The 18870-nt window shown below is 41.2% G+C and overlaps 1 protein-coding gene across 1 annotated transcript; it reads right to left on the bottom strand.

The window, feature by feature from the left end:
* Positions 1-1223: 1223 nt before the first annotated feature.
* Positions 1224-17307, bottom strand: SLC3A1 (solute carrier family 3 member 1). Its single transcript, XM_056852745.1, has 10 exons — positions 16752-17307; positions 14464-14643; positions 13004-13158; positions 10114-10239; positions 8479-8598; positions 6938-7062; positions 5161-5359; positions 3963-4109; positions 2895-3011; positions 1224-1684 (listed from the first exon to the last, which is right to left on the bottom strand). The coding sequence occupies exons 1-10, from the start codon at positions 17176-17178 to the stop codon at positions 1244-1246; spliced, it is 2037 nt and encodes a 678-aa protein (XP_056708723.1). The 5' UTR covers positions 17179-17307; the 3' UTR covers positions 1224-1243.
* Positions 17308-18870: the final 1563 nt, after the last annotated feature.

Here is an 18870-nt window from a genome sequence, read left to right as displayed (position 1 = left end):
TTGTAATTTAACAGATTCCTTAGGAACAGATGACTCCTCCAAACTTATTTTTACTAAATAAAATAATTAATGTTTAGAACAACAATTAGAAATGAATTCCTTTGTGCTAGAAGATATCCCCCAGGTTTTACTTCGTTGGTTTTGTTGACGTGGGAAGGATAGAATTTAGTGTACATTTATGGTCCATTAGATAAATTATAAGAAATATTCCATGAGTAGGACAGCTATGTCCCAGAATAATATGACCAACACAGCAGGAATGGGATTCATGGTTAGCAATTGTGCCATCGCTGTATGGCTTTGTTCAGACATAGGGTTGGATCCTGCAATCCATCAGCAGAAGGCTCTGATAGTCACAGATCTTTCCCATGAAGACTCATTTCTAACCCAGGGAAAGGTTATTCCTGGTATTACAAGACTTATGTGTACTAATGGCCATGTTGGTCAGGAGGCTGCACTGGGGAAGGGAAAGGGGGTGAAATCATCTTTTATGACTCTTCTGGCAGCATCACTCTACTGATGGAGTAGGAAGAAGGAAACAGTTTCCCTCTTCTCTTTTCCCAATACAGCCTCCCAATCCATATGCAATTAGTTGGTAGTTAGGTCCAAACGCTTGTATTTGGAATCAAAGGACTCACTTGGCTGTTAACGTACATGGGTCCCACAACTCCTGGAATAACTTTCTTAGGGTATGAAAAGTACTGCAGTGCCGGGGGGCGGGATGGGAAAGACCTGCTATACTTGTGTCCACCGATCACGGCATCAAATCTATTACACCAACTGTTTGCAATCATAATTTATAGGGCAAGTGCAAAATCAAAACTATTTGCTGGAAAAGAGAAAACAATTTATTAGATTGTGGAGTGCAAGGGAAGAAGGCAATATTCAAGGCTGAGGATCCCCCAGGCTTGTTCATTTAGCACCAAACCGTGGTTTGGAGTTAGTCTGAATTAAGCCAACATGTATTTGAAGGCAGCAGGAAAAGAGGAAGGCACAACGTGGGATGGACTGACTCAATTAAGGAAGCCACGGCCCTCAGTTTGCAAGAACTGAGCAAGGCTGTTAATGATGACGTCTTGGAGGTCATTAATCTATAGGGTCGTCATAAGTCAGAAGCAACTTGACGGCACTTAACACACTTATTTGAATGAGATGAGGCATATTTATGTCTAGTGGAAAGACTAGCACAGAACATGCACCCCATTTGTCAAGGCATGAACTTGGAATTAACTGCTAATGCCACTTAGCAGTACATGTAGAGTAAATTGAAGAGACTGGAATAACATGCCTTTTCTGCAACAAAACACTTCTCCTTGAAAGTTTCCTTATTGTGGACTGGCTTACTTGTCCTGTATTCCAAGATGAGTCCTTCACCCCTTCCAGTTTTGACTGTTTTTGTATTTGTAACTGTACCACTATTGGTAGCATTCGTGCTTAGCTTTATAATAGCTTCTGAGGGAAGGTCAAGATCCAAAGCCTGAAGATCAGTTGTGGTTTCCATTCCAAAATTCAAGACCATCATAAACACTTGATCTAAGCCATCCAGTTCTCTCACATACACAAAGACATTGCTGTCATTCCAAATATAGCACATCCATCCCCTATGAATGGGAAGCTCATTGGCACGAAGGGAACTGAGCTCTCGATATACGTTGAGTGTAGAGTCTGGGTCGGTCTTTTGAACCTGTAACATAACGGTTGCCATGCTGAGTGGTTTCTTAGATGCTAAAAATATGCTCTGACTACAGTGAAGCTACCTGCTGTGCTTTATTCCCCATTTCCCAGTATTTCTCTGTTACTCCAGGAACAATATTTTTAGCTGCTTGGCTTTTAACATTCATCCAGTTCCAGTGACCCTTATAAATATTTATCATTTAGCCATCTAGGCATAATAAAACACAATAATTAATAAAACATAATAAAACAAACTGATAAATCAACTAAAGCATTAGTTGATTAATTGGAGGGATGCATTGATCAACTGGGGAGAGTAATGTTTACAGGAAAGGCTGTGAGTTATTTATTACTGTTTTTCATTCGACAAATTTATATCCCTCGCCTCTGGTCCTAAGTACATTCTCAGGTTGAGTTAAGGGCAGATTTGTTTACATTTGGGGTTTTTAAAATGTTACTGTATTATGGAATGGAATGGGGGGGGGAAGGACATATTAAAAATGACCTAATTTTCCTTCTATCAATGATTATTGTATTTATTATGTGGGTAGGTATCTTATATTCTGTTCAGGGTATGTGCACATGCATGCTTTTGGGAGCAGGCAAATTTAGATCTCACACTGATAAATTAAACTGCTAAAGGCAGGTATGACTGTTTAATTCCCAAGGAAGCTGGTGGAAGCCCCTAGATGTGTCAACTCTCCCTCCCCCCCAGCAATGCTAGTGCCAGCATTGACTGGGAGGGAATGTATTCCTCCCCCATGAGAGGGAATGCTTACTTGCCATCTTGGAGTTTTTAAGATTATATTATATTTATTTTAATCTGACTAATTGTATGTATTTATATATGTATTGGATTTTAATCATATATGTTATATGTTGTTAAACCCCCCCAAGTCCCTCTGCAGCAGGGGAGGGAGCGGAATAGAAATCAAATCAAATAATAAATAATAATTTATTGGTTGTCTGCATGACTTGTCAAACACTTGCTAGCCCATTCAAGAAACCATCCAGTCCCTCTGATACAGAAATAGCTGTGATATCGCTTTGCGTGGACTTTTGCATGTGTGAGGGGCTGAATTGTTCCCCTTTGTTTTTAAATATCTTGATTTTAATTTCAAGCAATCATCCTGATGAATAAAATAATCTAATTGGTCATGTCAATTTGTTCCCTTTTCCTTTTGAAGAAGAGACAAAACAACCACAGCCTTCATACTTACATCCACACTTATATTTGGATAGTCAGAGTTGACAGGGATCCAGCTTGAGTTGCCCTCAGTAAAGCCAGCATAAGGACTGCTGTCCCATTGCATGGGTGACTTTTCTGGAAAGGTTGCCTAAAAAGGGGGGGCAATGTTATTCATTGTAAAATAAATTAAATAGTTTATCTGTCAGACATTACTTTTAATTTGAAGCAAAACCTGACCGAAATACATGTTACTATCTCTCAAAGAGCCAGGGGTCACTTGTGTGGTTTGTCAACTTGCCAGGAAGCCAATCCATGTGGCAAGAAGACTTTGCACATACCTGGGCCACCATGAAAGCAGTGCAATCAAGTCAATAAAGGTAAAGTCAGCCTAAATCAAAGCCACAATCTACATTTTTAATACAAGTTGAGTATCTCTTATCCGGAATGCTAGAGATCAGGCCAGAGTGAGACTATAAGGTGAGTGTCCAGGACTGTGGTTTCATTTCCCCTTCAGCTTTCTTTTTATTCCCCAGTCTCTTGCTCCATTCCTCCCCTCATTTATTTTTATTCCCCCTTCTGTGATTTTTTTTTGTTGTTGCAAGGTGTAGGGTAAGGTATTGTGTTTGGCTCTGCTTCATGTGGAAGCCTTTTGGGCAGTGCCAGATTTACCTATAGGCTTGGCAGGCTGAAGCCTAGGGCCTCAAAAGCTAGGGGGCCTCCGGCCAAGGTGTATAGTATATATTTTTCAATCACTACAGTATTTAACAACAACAGCTTATGTCCTTTAGAGGAATTGTGAATTGTGGAATTGTAAACACCTGTCATCATCCTTGGCTTCACTGGATTTTGTTTAAAACACTCTTTCATCTTCCTCTAGTTGTGAGGGTGGGGGATTGGGAGGGGCCTCACAAGTGGAATAGCGTAGGGCCTCATCTAAATCCGGCACTACTTTTGGGGTTTGGCTGAGCCTCATTCAGAAGCCACTAAATATTCCCTCTCAAAATTCCAAAGGTTCCCACATGTTCAAAAAGGTTGGGGCCCCCTGCTGTAACCACTGCATGACCCTGATGGACTGGAACTCACAGAATATTTCACTCACAGTTTGTGATGGGGTATCTTCCATTCCTATTTCTTCACCATAATATGTAGTAGGTGTTCCAGGAAGGGTTAAAAGAAGCATGTTTATGACATTTATGTATTCCTTTCCAATCCGAGAGGAGACACGAGCAGTGTTAGGGTCTCCAACCTAAAATAAAAAAGAACTTTGTTTATAATAATAATAATTTTTAAAACAACATATTTGGGCTAGATACAAGACCAGGTTATTGATTCCATAAAAGCCACAGTGGCCATATCTTACAGCAGAACGTGGTGGTTGTTTAAACTAATGAAGTTGGCATTTTCAAGGAGGTAGGCATTTTTTACAATTGCCTATGTTCAAAAGTACTTGGATAGATTATAGCTCCTAGGGGGAAAGGTTCATTCGTAATTTTATTATATTGACTGAGTACTTACATGCTTTTTAATCACACCGCTCAATATGTGAAATAAAGTATTTTAATATTGCTTTCCACTAAAAGGGATTTCACTGCATGCAGAGAAAAGGGAACAAATTGTTCTAAGGTCACTAAAATACAAAGGAACAGTCTTGTCAGAAGAAGTCTAATTATCAAAGCTGAAAACCTCTGTGCAATAAAAAATTAAATCTGAACAGCAGGGTACCTTATTTTATTACACAAAGGCATAGAAAGACGCACAAATCGTCAAATAACAGCATCATTCTGATTATTACAAACTTGTCCAATATAGAGCTGGATTGTGTGGCACACGGGTCTATTTGCCACAGTTCTTTAATGGCTTATGGCATAGTCCAGGATAACACATCATTGATTCAATGAACCCAGTCATTAAACCATCTCACAGTCCTGAAACCAGTCGCTTGTGTTTGTTTGTTTTGAGCATTTGGCCAAATTTGCCTCTCAAGGAAGGGCTGCAGGTAGCACACCACCCAAAGCTGGCAAAAGGTCCTTAGGAGATCTGTGCCTCCACCTGCTGATTGAATTGTACCCCCCAGCTGCAAACCAGCTTCTTCATGAAGAGACCAACCCTCTAATCTAACCTCAAACTAATTTACCTCATAAACAAGGCAAGAGGACAAACATGAAATTTCTTCACGTATCCCATCCTGATGCCTTAGAGGAAGGGGGTGGGGCTAACCAATTAATTAATAAATACCAACAAAAGTTCTGTTGTGTGAGGTGAAAGACTATCCTAATCCCCCTGGATCAGAAGCTTACCGCCCAATTTGGCCATTTCCCTGGTGGCATATTCTTCATCCATGCAGCTACTGTTTCAAAAATGCTACTTCCAGAGATTTCTTTAATGTTCATGAGCAACAGGTTAAAAGGAAAATTTGCTTCTTGAATAAAAGGGGTCCCATAATACATCATAGTTCTTTCAATACTGTCTTGGTTATTGGCTCCTGTGCCCATAAATCTTCAAAAGAAAAGACATTTTGTAACATTTATAAAAAAAATATAGCCAGCATTATTCACTTTAATATAGCAAAAGCAAACGTTGTGCCAGGAATAGATGAAATACATATTCTTCATCTAACGTCCCTTTGGATCCTGACCATTATTTAATTTGTTATATGACAAGGAGTTTGCCCAGCAAGTTCCTACAAGGCAGTAATTGTTAATAAGCATATCAGTGAGTCACCCACAATACTGGCAAGGGGAAATCCCCCTTCTTAGCTTTCTCCCCCCCCCCCCAAGGCTTCACTGCCAGGATGACTGAGGTTTGTGCCCCCACCACCACCACAGCAATGCTTCCAGGCTCATCATGGCTCCTAGCCACCCACACACACAATAGCAACACTGCCAGCCCCCCCCAAAAAGCTCCCAGCCGCCTACCCCCACCAATGGCAACAATGCCAGGACTACCACAGCTCCTGGCCACCTCACCACCATCGCCAGCAATGCAGCCAGGCCAGATGCTTCTCCTAGCCTTGCCGCCAGGCCCAATGCAGCTTCTTATCTCACTATTTCTCTTATTGTCACTGGGCTGTCACAGTTCCCAGCCACCCCTCTTATCACCATCAATGCAGCCAGGCCAGGCGCACCTCCCAGCCTTACCGCCAGGACCATCAGAGCTTCTTCTCCCCCAAGGGTGTACCACCGCCAACCGCAGATCCCAGCAAGCCCCTATCACCAACAACACATGGAGGACACGGCATCTTTTATTGGCAGGGATTTAAACACACACCCCCATGTATTGTCGAAGGCTTTCACGGTCAGAGTTCATTGGTTCTTGTAGGTTATCCGGGCTGTGTGACCTACAAGAACCAACCCCCCCATTTATTTTTTAAGACCAGGTTTTTCTACAAACCTGGGAGTCCCCCAATTTTGTAGGAAAATATGTTTAGTGTCAATGTGGCCCCAATCTGCAGATTCAGATATCCACAGGTGGGGGGCACACTTTACCATTAGATGTATAGATATCATTTAAAATAATTATCTACGTATCTTCCATGTTGAAATATAATTCCAAACTTTTGCTTTCCTCTACTGAAAACTGTAATCCTTCGGGGTTATACTCTATCACTGGCAGGGTGTCTTTAGAAAAGCAAGTAAATGGTCAAAATTATTAATTTGGTTAGGACAAGGCCTTTGAACCTATGGTCATGCACATTAGGCCTCTTGAGTGTAGCTTGAAGGGGATTGGTATAAAGTACTCTACACATGTTAAGACTTGGAATGCAACTCATTCTATGGCAAGGCAGAAGTCTGGTTTGGGCAAAGAAGAGCCAGGTTTCCATATAGTTCAACAGTTCCTATTTACCATGGACCATCTCTAGTTATTGGAACCTGTTCCTGGTAAATCGCTGCCTTGTTTTGTTCCTATTTTTGCTTTCTGGGAATGCCTTGTTTAAAATGTTGTTCTGACAAATATAGGGGGAGGAAAACCCATTTGCTCTTACCTCTTAAAAATTCAGCCTGTTTCCTGGGTGGCTTTTAACAGTGTCAGATAATAAGAAATTGTCCAATGGTCAAGCCATCATAGTATTGTTACCTGTATCTACCAGGCTCACTGCTGAACTTATCCATGGTGTGCCGAAAGCTGCGGACTATATCATGCATGCCAACCTGGGTGGTGGTATAGTCGTGATACAATTCAGAATAGGCCGAAATGCTGTCCTTGAGAAACAATGGAACATCTGTCATTAATCCTCTGGAGAAATGCTTTTTCAAATAATTTCTGGATGCAGGTATATTAAAAAATGGCTGCCGTTCAGAACACATGTATGACTTTTCTGAGACTGCTGTTATAATCCATTCAAATTCCTGCACTGACTTGGAGTTAAAGCTTTTTAAAATGGATATGTTGAGGCTATCCATATAATAGTCAACATGCCCCCATCTGTGGATACTTAAATCCGCAGATGGGGGCCATGTAGACACAAAAGAAATATTTCTACAAACCTGGGGGAAAGACCCTAGATTGCAACAACAACAACAAAAAATCCTGAGAAAAAGGGGGAGTTTACAAAAAATCCCAAACAGAGATTTGCCCAAGTACACACAGCTGTGCACTGGGAAAAGTTTGAGGATTCTATAGACACACTTTCTGAGAGGGGAGCTCTTAGAAAACTTCAGCTGCATGAAGGAAGGATACATATAGTCCTGGCTGACTTGCATTCCACCTTGCCAGATAAATTGGATTGGATTCACTACTACTAGATCACTTTCCAGTTTGGAGACTGACTTAGGGTACTTTGATGATCATGATATGAAACTCATGGCACTGCCTTAAACTGAGACCAACCATTGGACTGGTAAGGCCAGCACTCTCACTAAGAGGCAGTGGTTGTCCAAGAGCTAAAAACACACACACAGTAAGAACAGGTCAGAACAAAGATCCATCTAATCCATTATTCCATTTCCAACAGGAGCTGGGCCAAAATTTCTGGGAAACTGACAAGTAGGATAGACATATAGGCAATAACCTCTTCCTGCATTCTGTCCCCAGCTTCTGCTAAATAGAGTTATACTGCCTCTGAACATTGTTGATAAACACTGATAGATCTGCCTTAAGTCTTTCCCAGTGCTACTGTCCAAGATCCTTTACATTGGAAATGTCAGGACATGAGTCTGGAACCTTAAGCATGCAAAGGATGTGCCCCTCACCCAAATCCTGTACAGCTACAGCAGTGGACCCTACCCCCCTATCCTAGCACACCACTGGACAACGTTTGAAGCCTTCTTCCAACTTAAGTGGCTCTTCCATTGGCGAAAGGGTCCTAAGGTTGCAGGAAAGGTATGGTAGACCTTTCTATCTAGCTGATATCAAACCAGTGTTGCAGGTTTCTACAACACTTACTGGAGACCTAAAATGGTGAAAGCATCATCCAGTAACACAACCAACATTGACGCAATTGACATGCAACCAGCTGTTGCCTTAAATTACCTCTGATGTATATTCATGCCCACCGCTTTACACTAGTCAGGATCCTGACAATCATTGCATCTTTTCAATAACTATCATATCAACATGCAATAAACCCTTATTGGTTCACATCCCCTGGGGAAGGAAAAGTCAGAAAAGCCATTTACCGGATTTTGAGATTTATTCACTTGAGGTTCATCTCTCAGGTGTGTTGCTTCCAGAAGGAATTTAACATCATTCATACTGAATCCATCAATGCCCTTACCAAGCCAAAACCTGATCATATCCTAAGTACAAAATGGAGAGAATGTATTTGCTGAACTCCAAAAAGTCATGTTTTACCTAACGTATTTCACATAGTTATCTAGATAACACAATAATGATGTTTCAAGGAAGAAATTGGCTAGAACCTTTACATGATACAGTCTTAGTGTGACATGTCCCATTCTCTTATATACCATAGAACAGTTATCATGATCTCCAATGAGATACCCATGGGCATAATGGTACCCATCCATGTGTTTCTTGGTGCCCAGTTCTTTCTTCCCCAAGGCATATCTCCTCCTCCCCTCTGCCCAAAAGGAGCCAGTCCTAATTTTTTTTTGCATCTTATTGAAGAAGGAAAAATTTCAGAAAAGCCCGCAGATACCTCCTTTGTGTTGGCAGAGAGCTCTCATTTCAGAAACAGTTGCCTCCTTCATAAGAAGGTATTTTGCTCCAAACCTCCTAATATTTTGTAGTTGGTGGCTCACCCCATGGCAGCCATTTTGTTATGCTCCTCCATGGCAGCCATTTGATAGTGGCACCTCCTATCTGTTCTCAAAACTTCAAAAAAAGCTTGAAGGATCAACAAGTTTGGGAACCTGTCATAGATTCTTCACCTCACCCAAGGTTCCATTATCAGCAATTGATAGTTCCCCCCCACAAAAAAAAGTATCTTCTCCCAGTTCTGAAATTTCTTTCCACTAAAAGTATGCTCTAGGTTATATAGCACCACTGGCAGATTTTATGAAACTATCAGCAAAATCACATGATAAATCTTTTCATGGATTAGACATTTTCAGGTTGCAAGAGGAAGGATTCATGTCTGAATGCTCCACCACATGAGGGTGCTCCCTTCATACAGAAAGCTAGCATGTCAGTAAAAAGGCATCAGCCATTAATAAGAAGGTTTTTTTTCCCTCATGGGTAATTTTTCAAGCAGGAGAGAAGGTGGCATGGTATAGCCCGATCTCATCAGGTCTCAAAAGCTAAGCAAGGTCCAAAATTGAAAGGGAGACCATCAAGGAAGATTCTGCAGAGGAAGTAAATGGAAATCACCTTTTCACTTGCATGGAAAGCCCCTTGCTGGGGTTTCCATAAGTCAGCTGTGACTTGACGGCACTTTATCTACGCACACAATTATTCAAGCATGTAATACCACCCTGTCTGCAGCCTGAAGAGGTACAGTTCTACTCCATTTCACTATGCATTTATCAGTATTTGACCTATTGGTCCAACCCTGTCTTGTCTGTCTAATATACATTGTACTTGGGAGCTACAGCCTAACAGGGAAGTCAGTAGTCAGGGTCAAACTGGATTGCATAGAAATGCATATATTATTAAGTTGTAAGTCATTAAAAGAATGCCTACAGAACAATGACAAAAGAAAAACAGAAACAAAATAGGTTACTGACTGAATGTCTTTTATTTCTCGTTACTCTGCACCAAATCCCCCTTTAGTATAAAAGCAAGTTTCAATTAATCATATTCCTAAGGCCTATCCAGATTTCTTAATAATAAGGATACTAACTTATACTCACATGAATTTCTTCTTGAACATTTTGGTTCCGAAAATTCAGATCAGGCTGCTCTTTTCCAAACTGATGATAATAACATTGTTTTCGTACATCGTCGTACTGCCAACTGGAATTCCCAAATACACTCACCTAATTGCATAAGAAATAGTCTTTTTATCAAATTTCTTAGAATCATCACCATTAGAGCTAAACATGAACACATGATTTCATAGCTTTCCTATTCTTCAAATATATTAGTCGCCTCTTTGTCTTTTGGGGAAAGAGGCCTTGTATGGTCAATGGACACTCCAGATAGTAGATAGAGTTTGTTGCATTTGACTTATTTATTTAAAACACTTTATCCCACCTTTCCTATTTAGTCCAAGACAGTTTACAAACTTGGCCACAGCCCAAGGCATATAAATTTAACACTTATAAACAACAAACATCAGATTTATTGCCTGAAACATTTTTTTAGTTCCAACCTGATTTCAGCAAAACTTCCTCTGGCTCAAGGCTCATAACTAACTACTATGAACATCAACCATAAAACAAAGAATGGCCCAAAAGGAAATTCATCTGAAACAGGCCAGACAAAATAAGCTATTAATATCCACTTTACAAAATACAGGTATGCTACAAGATGAAACATTTTTTAAAAAGTAACTTCTGGAGGAAGAAAATGTGTTAAGGTTATTCCTTTGCTGAAATTAGACTTTGTTCTCAGACATTAAATAGATGAAAAGGAAATGGCAAGGACTGTCAATCCTCCCCTAACCTGTAATCTTTGCTTTTAAGGAAATTCCCGTATTCTGAACTATGCAGATTTCAAATTGAAATGCAGAAAGTGAGAGTGGAGCCTGTTTCCAACATTTTTGCATTTTCAAAAAAACCAAAGGAATGATCTAACAATTAGTTGGTTTGTTTGATTCTGATGTCATGGTTGGCAGGGCCAAGGGACAGCTGTGAGGAAGCCCCTCGCCCTGGGATGCCCTATTGAACAAGGAGTATCAGACAATGAACCAGTCATGCAGAATGCATCTCCCCCCCACCGACCCCCCAAACTCGTTGTAAAAAGACAGAACAAAAAACAAAGTTAAAAAAGACGACACTATCTAATTCTGCAGTGGATTGAATTTCTTGCTAAATTCATACATATAGTTTATCTTACAATATTATCAATGAACATCAAATTTAAACATTTTCAGATGAACTGTGAGCCCATTTGCAAATATATAGAATTGAACATAGTGTGTGTGTGTGTGTGTGTGTGTGTGTATTGAACAACAGACCAATCCTAAATGTGTTTAATCCAAAATCATTCCCTCCAATCCCATAGGATTGACTCTGAAGTAAATGCGCATGGAATCCTGTGTTCTTGTGTTATGTTATGTTCTTAATCCCGTCCTAAAACTGGAATTGTAGACTCTCTTAGGGAGGAACTAACATATTACTTGTAGTTCTGTTATTATTTTTCCAGACTTTGGCCTTCTGTTTTCTATTTTTTTTTAATGGACTGCAACCTGAGAGGGCTACAGTTTAAAAAGCAAGACTTATGTGGGAAGAAGGAATATTTAAGTCTTTCTCCTTGTGACTTTTTCCCTACCGAAAAGGACTACCAGCCAAACAGCTTTTGTGAGGGTGTTGCAGTCCCTGTGCTGGATTAGGATTTGACTTCAAATCCCCACTTTTCCAGGAAGCTCACTGAATGACTAAGGGCCAATCATTCTCTTTCATCTAGCCTACCTCACAGGGTCGTTGTGAGAACCAAATGAAAGGGGGTAGACTGTCTGATCTCCTTGGAGGAAAAGCTGAATAAAATATCAAAAATAGCTTTCTCCTCACGGGGGTAATTTTTACAAGTCAATATGTTGAGCAGCAGGTCCCCACTGATATGCTTTTCAAAAGCGTTGCTGGCTTTGCCATTTGTTAGCTAAGTTTTGTACTGTAGTTCATGGAGTTCAGCATACTATACATTTTTTTAAAAAGTTAATTACACAGATATTTACATTCTAAAGTAATCCAAATGAAATCTTTAGAATGTGTGTCCTTTACCTAGTTACATGCCTAACAAAGTGATGGCATTAGACAGAAACGTGACTGAATTCTGCTGCTTGACCAAAGCAGTAGCCTTTTGCAAAGACCTAGATGGTATGCAGGTTAGTAACTATTAACCGAGAATCCATTCTGCTTTGGCATTTCATTTTAGTCAGTAAGCTATTACATCAGCATAGAAAGGTACAGCAGCAAAAGGTGCTTTTTCTCAGAAAAAAATCAGCACGCTGACTTTAGTTAATAATTGTTGTCTGCTTTCTATCCTGTGAATATCTTAAACCCCTTTTAAAACTTGTCTGCAGTCACTGGTCAACAACTCAAACAGTGTTACACCCTTCTAAACCCACTGACTCCAATAGACTTAGGTGTAACTCTATTTAGGATTGCACTGGTAGCTGCATTTGTCTTTACTTGGCATTTTAGATTCTGCTTTTCCTCCAAAACTGGGGCTCAAGTAGAACTCTCTGTGTGTGCAGTCAAGTTGCAGCAGACTTATGGCAGCAGCAACCCAGTAGGGTCTTCCAGGCAAGAGACTAACAGAGGTGGTTTGCCATTGCCTTCCTCTGCACAACAACCCTGACATTCCTTGGTGGTCTCCCATCCAAGTACTAACCAGGGCCAACTAGCTTAGTTTCTGAGATCTGACTAGATCAGTCTAGCCAAGCAGAACTACAATAATACAAATATAAAAGTTAATCAATCTGGAAGTAAAAAACCCTAAATTTCCCACAACACCTATCACACCCAAAAGGCATGTGTTTGAAGCAGATGATATGCTTGAACCCTCTGTGCATTCTTTATAGCACAGTAAGGTATTATTCAGTTTATGAATTCTTTATTGTTCGAGTCCTGTACTCACCCAGTTATTAGGTGGTGTGGTTCTCCCATCAATGTGTGCGCAGTCATGCCAGATGTAATAATCTGTGTACTTTCCAGTACGATTGCGGCTAAGCTGAAACCACTTGTGCTTGTCGCTGGTATGGTTGGGTATTAAATCCATTATCACTTTTAAACCTTACAAAGATGTCCATAACAGCATGTCAAACACAGCACAAGATATTTCCGTTACGGTGAATACATTACAAGTCTATCTTAGAGGTTTCCCAAGGATTAGTGAGTAAACCTTATGTGAAACATGTTGAGCACCTAAGAAAAATGCTACAAACATGCTCGCCTAGATAGCCCACATTAGCCTGATGCTTGTCAGATCTCAACTGCTAAGCAGGGACAGCCCTGGTTAGCAGTTGGATGGGAAACCACTAAGGGGATTCAGGGTTGCTACACAGACCCAGCCAATGGCAAACCACCACTGAACATCTCTTCCATTGAAAACCCAATGGGGATGCCATAAATCAGCTGCAACTTGATAGCAATAAATCAATCAATTACAGTGCATTCCTAAGCAGAGTTACACTGTTCTAAGATCATTGACTTTAATGGACTTAGAAGGGTATATCTCTGCTCAGGACTGTCCACTTTAAAAGGCCATGTGGATCAACACTCTTAGCCCTGCATACAGATACAATGAACTTAGACTTGCCATCTAATAACATCTTTATTTTCTGACAGCAACTAAACATTTTGGGTTGGGTTCAAAGCAGCCTTTCAGAAGATTCTTCTGTACATCTGGCCTGTGATTTCTGTTAATGTATGAGTGTCCTCAGGTGGCAAAATGTATTCAGCTGACAATGGATCTGGCCATCCCTGTGCGCAGGGGTACAGCACAGACAGCCAAGCACACAGCCCTGTCTGCAGGATGTTACTTACTTGCACAAATCCCAAAGAGTTGGTTTTTATATGCTGACTTTCTCTACCACTTAAGGAAGAATCAAACCGGCTTACAATCACCTTCCCTTCCCCACAACAGACACCCTGTGAGGCAGGTGAGGCTGAGAGAGTGTGAGTAGCCCAAGGTCACCCATCTGGCTTCATGTGTAGGAGCGGGGAAACAAATCCCAATCACCAGATTAGTTTCCACCGCTCATGTGGAGGAGTGGGGAATCAAACCCGGTTCTCCAGATCAGAGTCCACTGCTCTTAACCACTACACCAAACTGGCTCTATTAAGGTGCTGCTGGACTCAAATCTTGCTCTTCTACTGCAGACCAGCACGGCTACCCACCTGAAAGGCTGCTTGGACTCCCCCAGGCTAGAACCCATATTTTGTTACTGGCCCATCTCCTGACATTCATGGGCTTTCCACCTACCTGTCATACTGATGGGCATTAAGCTAGTTTAAAAATAACCAGCAATCACAGAGTATTTTTAAAATGCATCTTAATATACACAAGCAAAACTTGTTTTAAAAAGCAAAACTAACCTTTATCATGGATTGCTGCAACCAGGTTTTCAAAGTCCTTCATAGTTCCAAACATAGGGTCTATGTCTTGAAAGTCTTCTATTCCATACCCAACATCTTTTAAAGCAGATTTGTAAAAAGATGTGATCCAAATTGTTTTGACATTGAGATATTGGATATGATCCAGCTTTTCTTGGATACCTGATCAGGGAAATAATGAGAAGAACGATAGTCTTTATCATTTTAATTCCATGCTCCCACCATAGAGGTGGGGTTGCCATAATGCCTGGAGAAAAATATCCTGACTCATTAATAGGAAAAGGTCGGGGTGTAGGTAGGTAGATAAATAGATACACATACTGGGGTGGGGGGAGAGAGAGACTTAATGGGATATTATTTACCAAGTGATGTTATATACATCCATGCCATGAAAAGCTTCAGGTTCCCAGTTCCATATATTAAGTCTCTATTGAAAGAACTGGACATTTTTCTCCAGGCCTGTTGGCCATAGGGTTGCCAGGTCCCTATTCGCCACTGGCGAGAAGTTTGGGGGGGGCGGAGCCTGAGGAGGGCAGGGTTTGGGGAGGGGAGGGACTTCAATGCCATAAGGCCCAATTGTCAAGGCAGCCATTTTTCTGCAGGTGAACTGATCTCTTTTGGCTGGTGATCAGTTGGAACAGCAGGAGATCTCCAGCTAGTACCTGGAGGTTGGCCACCCTAGTTGGCTACCCTACATAAAGGTCAAGGTGCATATATGATTTCTGTTCCTCCATTTTACCCACACAACAACCCAGTGAGGTAGCATAGGCTGTCAGAGATGAACTGGCCCATGGTCACTCAGTTAACTTTATTACTGAATGGGTCTTCAAGCCCAGGTCTCCCCAGTACTCGTTTACAATTCTAAGCAGTATACCACACTGGCACTCTAGCTTCCCATTTAATAGGGAAATAAAATTCCAACCACCAGACCATGGCACCAGACTAAATGGGAGACTAGGGCATGAGATTTTAGCTCTTAACCCGTCTCTATTGCCAAAGCAGCCCTCCAGCAAAATAGGCTCATGACTGAAGTACCAGAGTAGAGATATCTCTGTCTCTAAAGTGTAGAGATACTTTGCTTGCTCATTAGATGCAACAGTGTTGACTGAAAGTAACCATTGGGGGGCAGGGGGGCTGTTTTGACCAAAACATAGAAGACTTTAAAAATGAAAATAAAATAAAATTATTTTTATTACGCAAGTGAAACAACGTAACTTTTTTGGACTTAATTCCTAGGAATCTTGACTAGAAAAGTGGCAGGGTGGTAAGAATAGTTTCCAGGTCAAAGTCCAACCTTCTATTTTCTGTGAGGTAAAATTTGCATTTATAATTGCACATTCTCTCACTGAAGATCGTTTCAGAGGGTAGCCATATTGGTCTGCAGTAGAACAGCTAGATTTAAGTCCAGCAGCGTCTCAGAGACGAACAGGTTTTTCAGGGTATGAACTTTCAAGAGTCAAAACTCCCTTTGACTCTTGGTATCTGATGAAAGGAGCTTTGACTCTCGAAAGCTGATACCGCAAAAAACAAACAAACATTGGTCTCTATGGCACCACTGGACTCCAATCTAGCTGTTCTCTCACTGTGGCTACTTCTTCCAGTTCCCAAACCACTATGTCTTAAGCAGAGCTATTGAACATTGTCCAGAAATTAACACAAGGGCAGCAGCTGCCTTAGCAACAATTCCTCTTACCCAGTAACCTCTGGATAATTTAACGTTCCAGAAAGTAGAAAAATTACCTATTTCTGCAAGCTTTGGGATTAATTATCATCTTGTCTTGTTTGAATAGTGGTAGTATATTATGTAGAATTTATTTTGGTTTTCTCTATTCTGTTTACTAAGAATTGTTATTTTATTAGGTTAACCCTGCAATAGTTTCACTACAGTCAGTAGCTCACAAACATCTTCACTAGCCAGCCCATCCTCACGAACAGGGCATTTGTTAGACTAGAGGCACACATTATATTAATCTAATTTACAGCGCTCACAAAGTCTAGTGTTCTCAAGAACTTCAAATTTCCTGGGAGGTCCCTTACTTTAAAACGTGACAGACGATCATTCGTTCACATTCTCCAGCACCAAAACATACTATTTTGAAAACATGCTGTATGAGGCAATCCAAAACTGCATCAGGCAATTATATTCAACCTTGTTCTATAAACTGCTTTGTAAAAAAATAATCTTTCAGGGCTGAGGCCTAGGCATTTTAGCAAAATGTATTTAATGCTCCTTCCTGCTTGACTCTAAGAGAAAAGTTGGACATACCCACCTTTAAGGTCTCCGTTACCATCCTTGTCTGTGTCCTTATACGACCGAGGGTAGATCTGGTAAATGGGACTGGCTTGCCACCAGCCAAGGCACTTTGGGGACATGGCAATGATGGCAACTGTAGCTGCGACAAGGACCAGTGAAGATGCAATGATCAACCAAAAAAGGATCTCTCTGGTAATTCGGTAGCGCGCCTGAGTTGAGAACTGAAGGAGGACCTCCTTTGGCATGCCAGCATACGGCTGCACAGATAATTCTTGCACTGCTCCTGGTTCAATGCCAAGCAGGCATGGTTCTGGCGACTTTTCTTGGCTAACGTTCTCAGCCTCCTTTTCATTCATGTCCTCACTTTGAACAAACCCATTGTTCTCCAAGCCTTCTTTCTCCCTCAGCTCAATATGGATGGCCTTCGTTTCCTCATCAACCATTTTTACTCAGTTCAGTCTCGTCCCTCTCAGAAGACTCGCTGCAGCTGGGAAAGGACAGCAAGAATACCTTTGATCGGTGGAAGGAGGAAGAAGCGTTCTTAGTGCGTGGTTTATAAATAAACCTGACCAACCAGTCCAAAGTTTGACGCAGGTTAAAAGGGTGAAGTACTCCCACGCCTTTACACAAAGGGTTGTTGTTCTCTGAGTACCAAAATGTTACACACACACACACAAAGTAACAAAGCTCTTAATTTTATTCCAGCTAAGATTTGGATTTGATTTGAAAAATTATATTTCAGGAATAGACAATGCATAAAGGACTGCCGCCTTTCTCTTTCTGTCAAGGCTCCTGTGCCTTTAACAGTTTATTGATTTCCTTCATATATACAGGCTGGAGAGCTGGATTTAGGGATAGGTAAAATACAGCGTAGGGCCTCACATAGGGTTGCCAACCTCCAGGCACTAGCTGGAGATCTCCTATTACAGCTGATCTTCAGCCAATAGAGATCAGTTCACCTGGAGAAAATGGCCACTTTGGCAATTGGACTCTGTGGCACTGAAGTCCCTCCCCTCCCTATACGCAGGCTTTTTCAAGCTCCACCCCAAAAATCTCCAGGTATTTCCCAACCCGGAGCTGGCAACCCTAGCCTCACAACATGAAGGGCCTCTAAGTAAGCAAAAAAGCTAAATTACCTCCCCCCCAGCCTAAGCCTGGCCCCCATCTGCTCAGACTCAGACTGACCACATGGCAATTTTGTATTTTCAGTGTCATTCCTGTGAGAATAATAAAGCACTGTTTTTTCCTTTATGAAGGCTCTTAAACAGACATAGTTTATGGCATGATGAGCCCTTAATGTGGGCCTGCGTTGCTAATTATCAGGCAAGGTTTCTCCCAGTGCTGCACGTCCCTGTTTAGAAAAGATGTACTTGTTGACTGCCCACCGTTATTAAAAACACAGGAATCCTGACAGGAGAATGGTAACAAGTATAATTCAGGAATGGTTTCAAATCTGGAAGACTTATAACCATCCCATCATCTTCCCTCAACTGCTTTTTAAAAAGTATTATTTTTCCTTGGTTCTTGTAGGTTATCCGGGCTGTGTGACCGTGGTCTTGGTATTTTCTTTCCTGACGTTTCGCCAGCAGTTGTGGCAGGCATCTTCAGAGGAGTAACACTGAAGGACAGTGTCTCTCAGTGTCAAGTATGTAGGAAGAGTAATATATAGTCAGAAAGGGGTCGGGTTTGAGCTGAATCATTGTCCTGCAAAAAGTATCAAAGGTAATGTGCTAATCATTGTCCTGTAAGTATCAAGATAATGTGCTAATGAGGGTGTGGTATGTTAATATGGAACCATTGTATCCTGAAGTGATCTGTTAATGTGTGAATCCAAAGCTAATCTGCATGGCTATTGTGGACTGTAGTCTTTGTTAGTCTGGAGGTTTTCAGGACTGTGAAAGCCTTCGACAATATTATTATCTTCCCCCTCCCCATGATCCTGATACAGCAAACAATTCCTCTATAGGAAGCCCCCATAATTTGTGACCTACTTAGCTGAAAGCAGTTTACCATCCATGAACAGGTCCCTCAACTAGAACTCAAGAAATCTGAAATAGGGTTGCCATCCTCCAGGAGAAAATGGTTGTTTTGAAAGGTGGACTCTATGGCATTATACCCCATTGTAGTCCCTCCCC

The sequence above is a fragment of the Euleptes europaea genome, chromosome 7 (assembly GCF_029931775.1).
Source record: "Euleptes europaea isolate rEulEur1 chromosome 7, rEulEur1.hap1, whole genome shotgun sequence".
Lineage (NCBI taxonomy): Eukaryota > Metazoa > Chordata > Lepidosauria > Squamata > Sphaerodactylidae > Euleptes > Euleptes europaea.
Note: the sequence above shows the minus strand (reverse complement) of the source record. Positions and strands in the feature narration are given on the sequence as shown.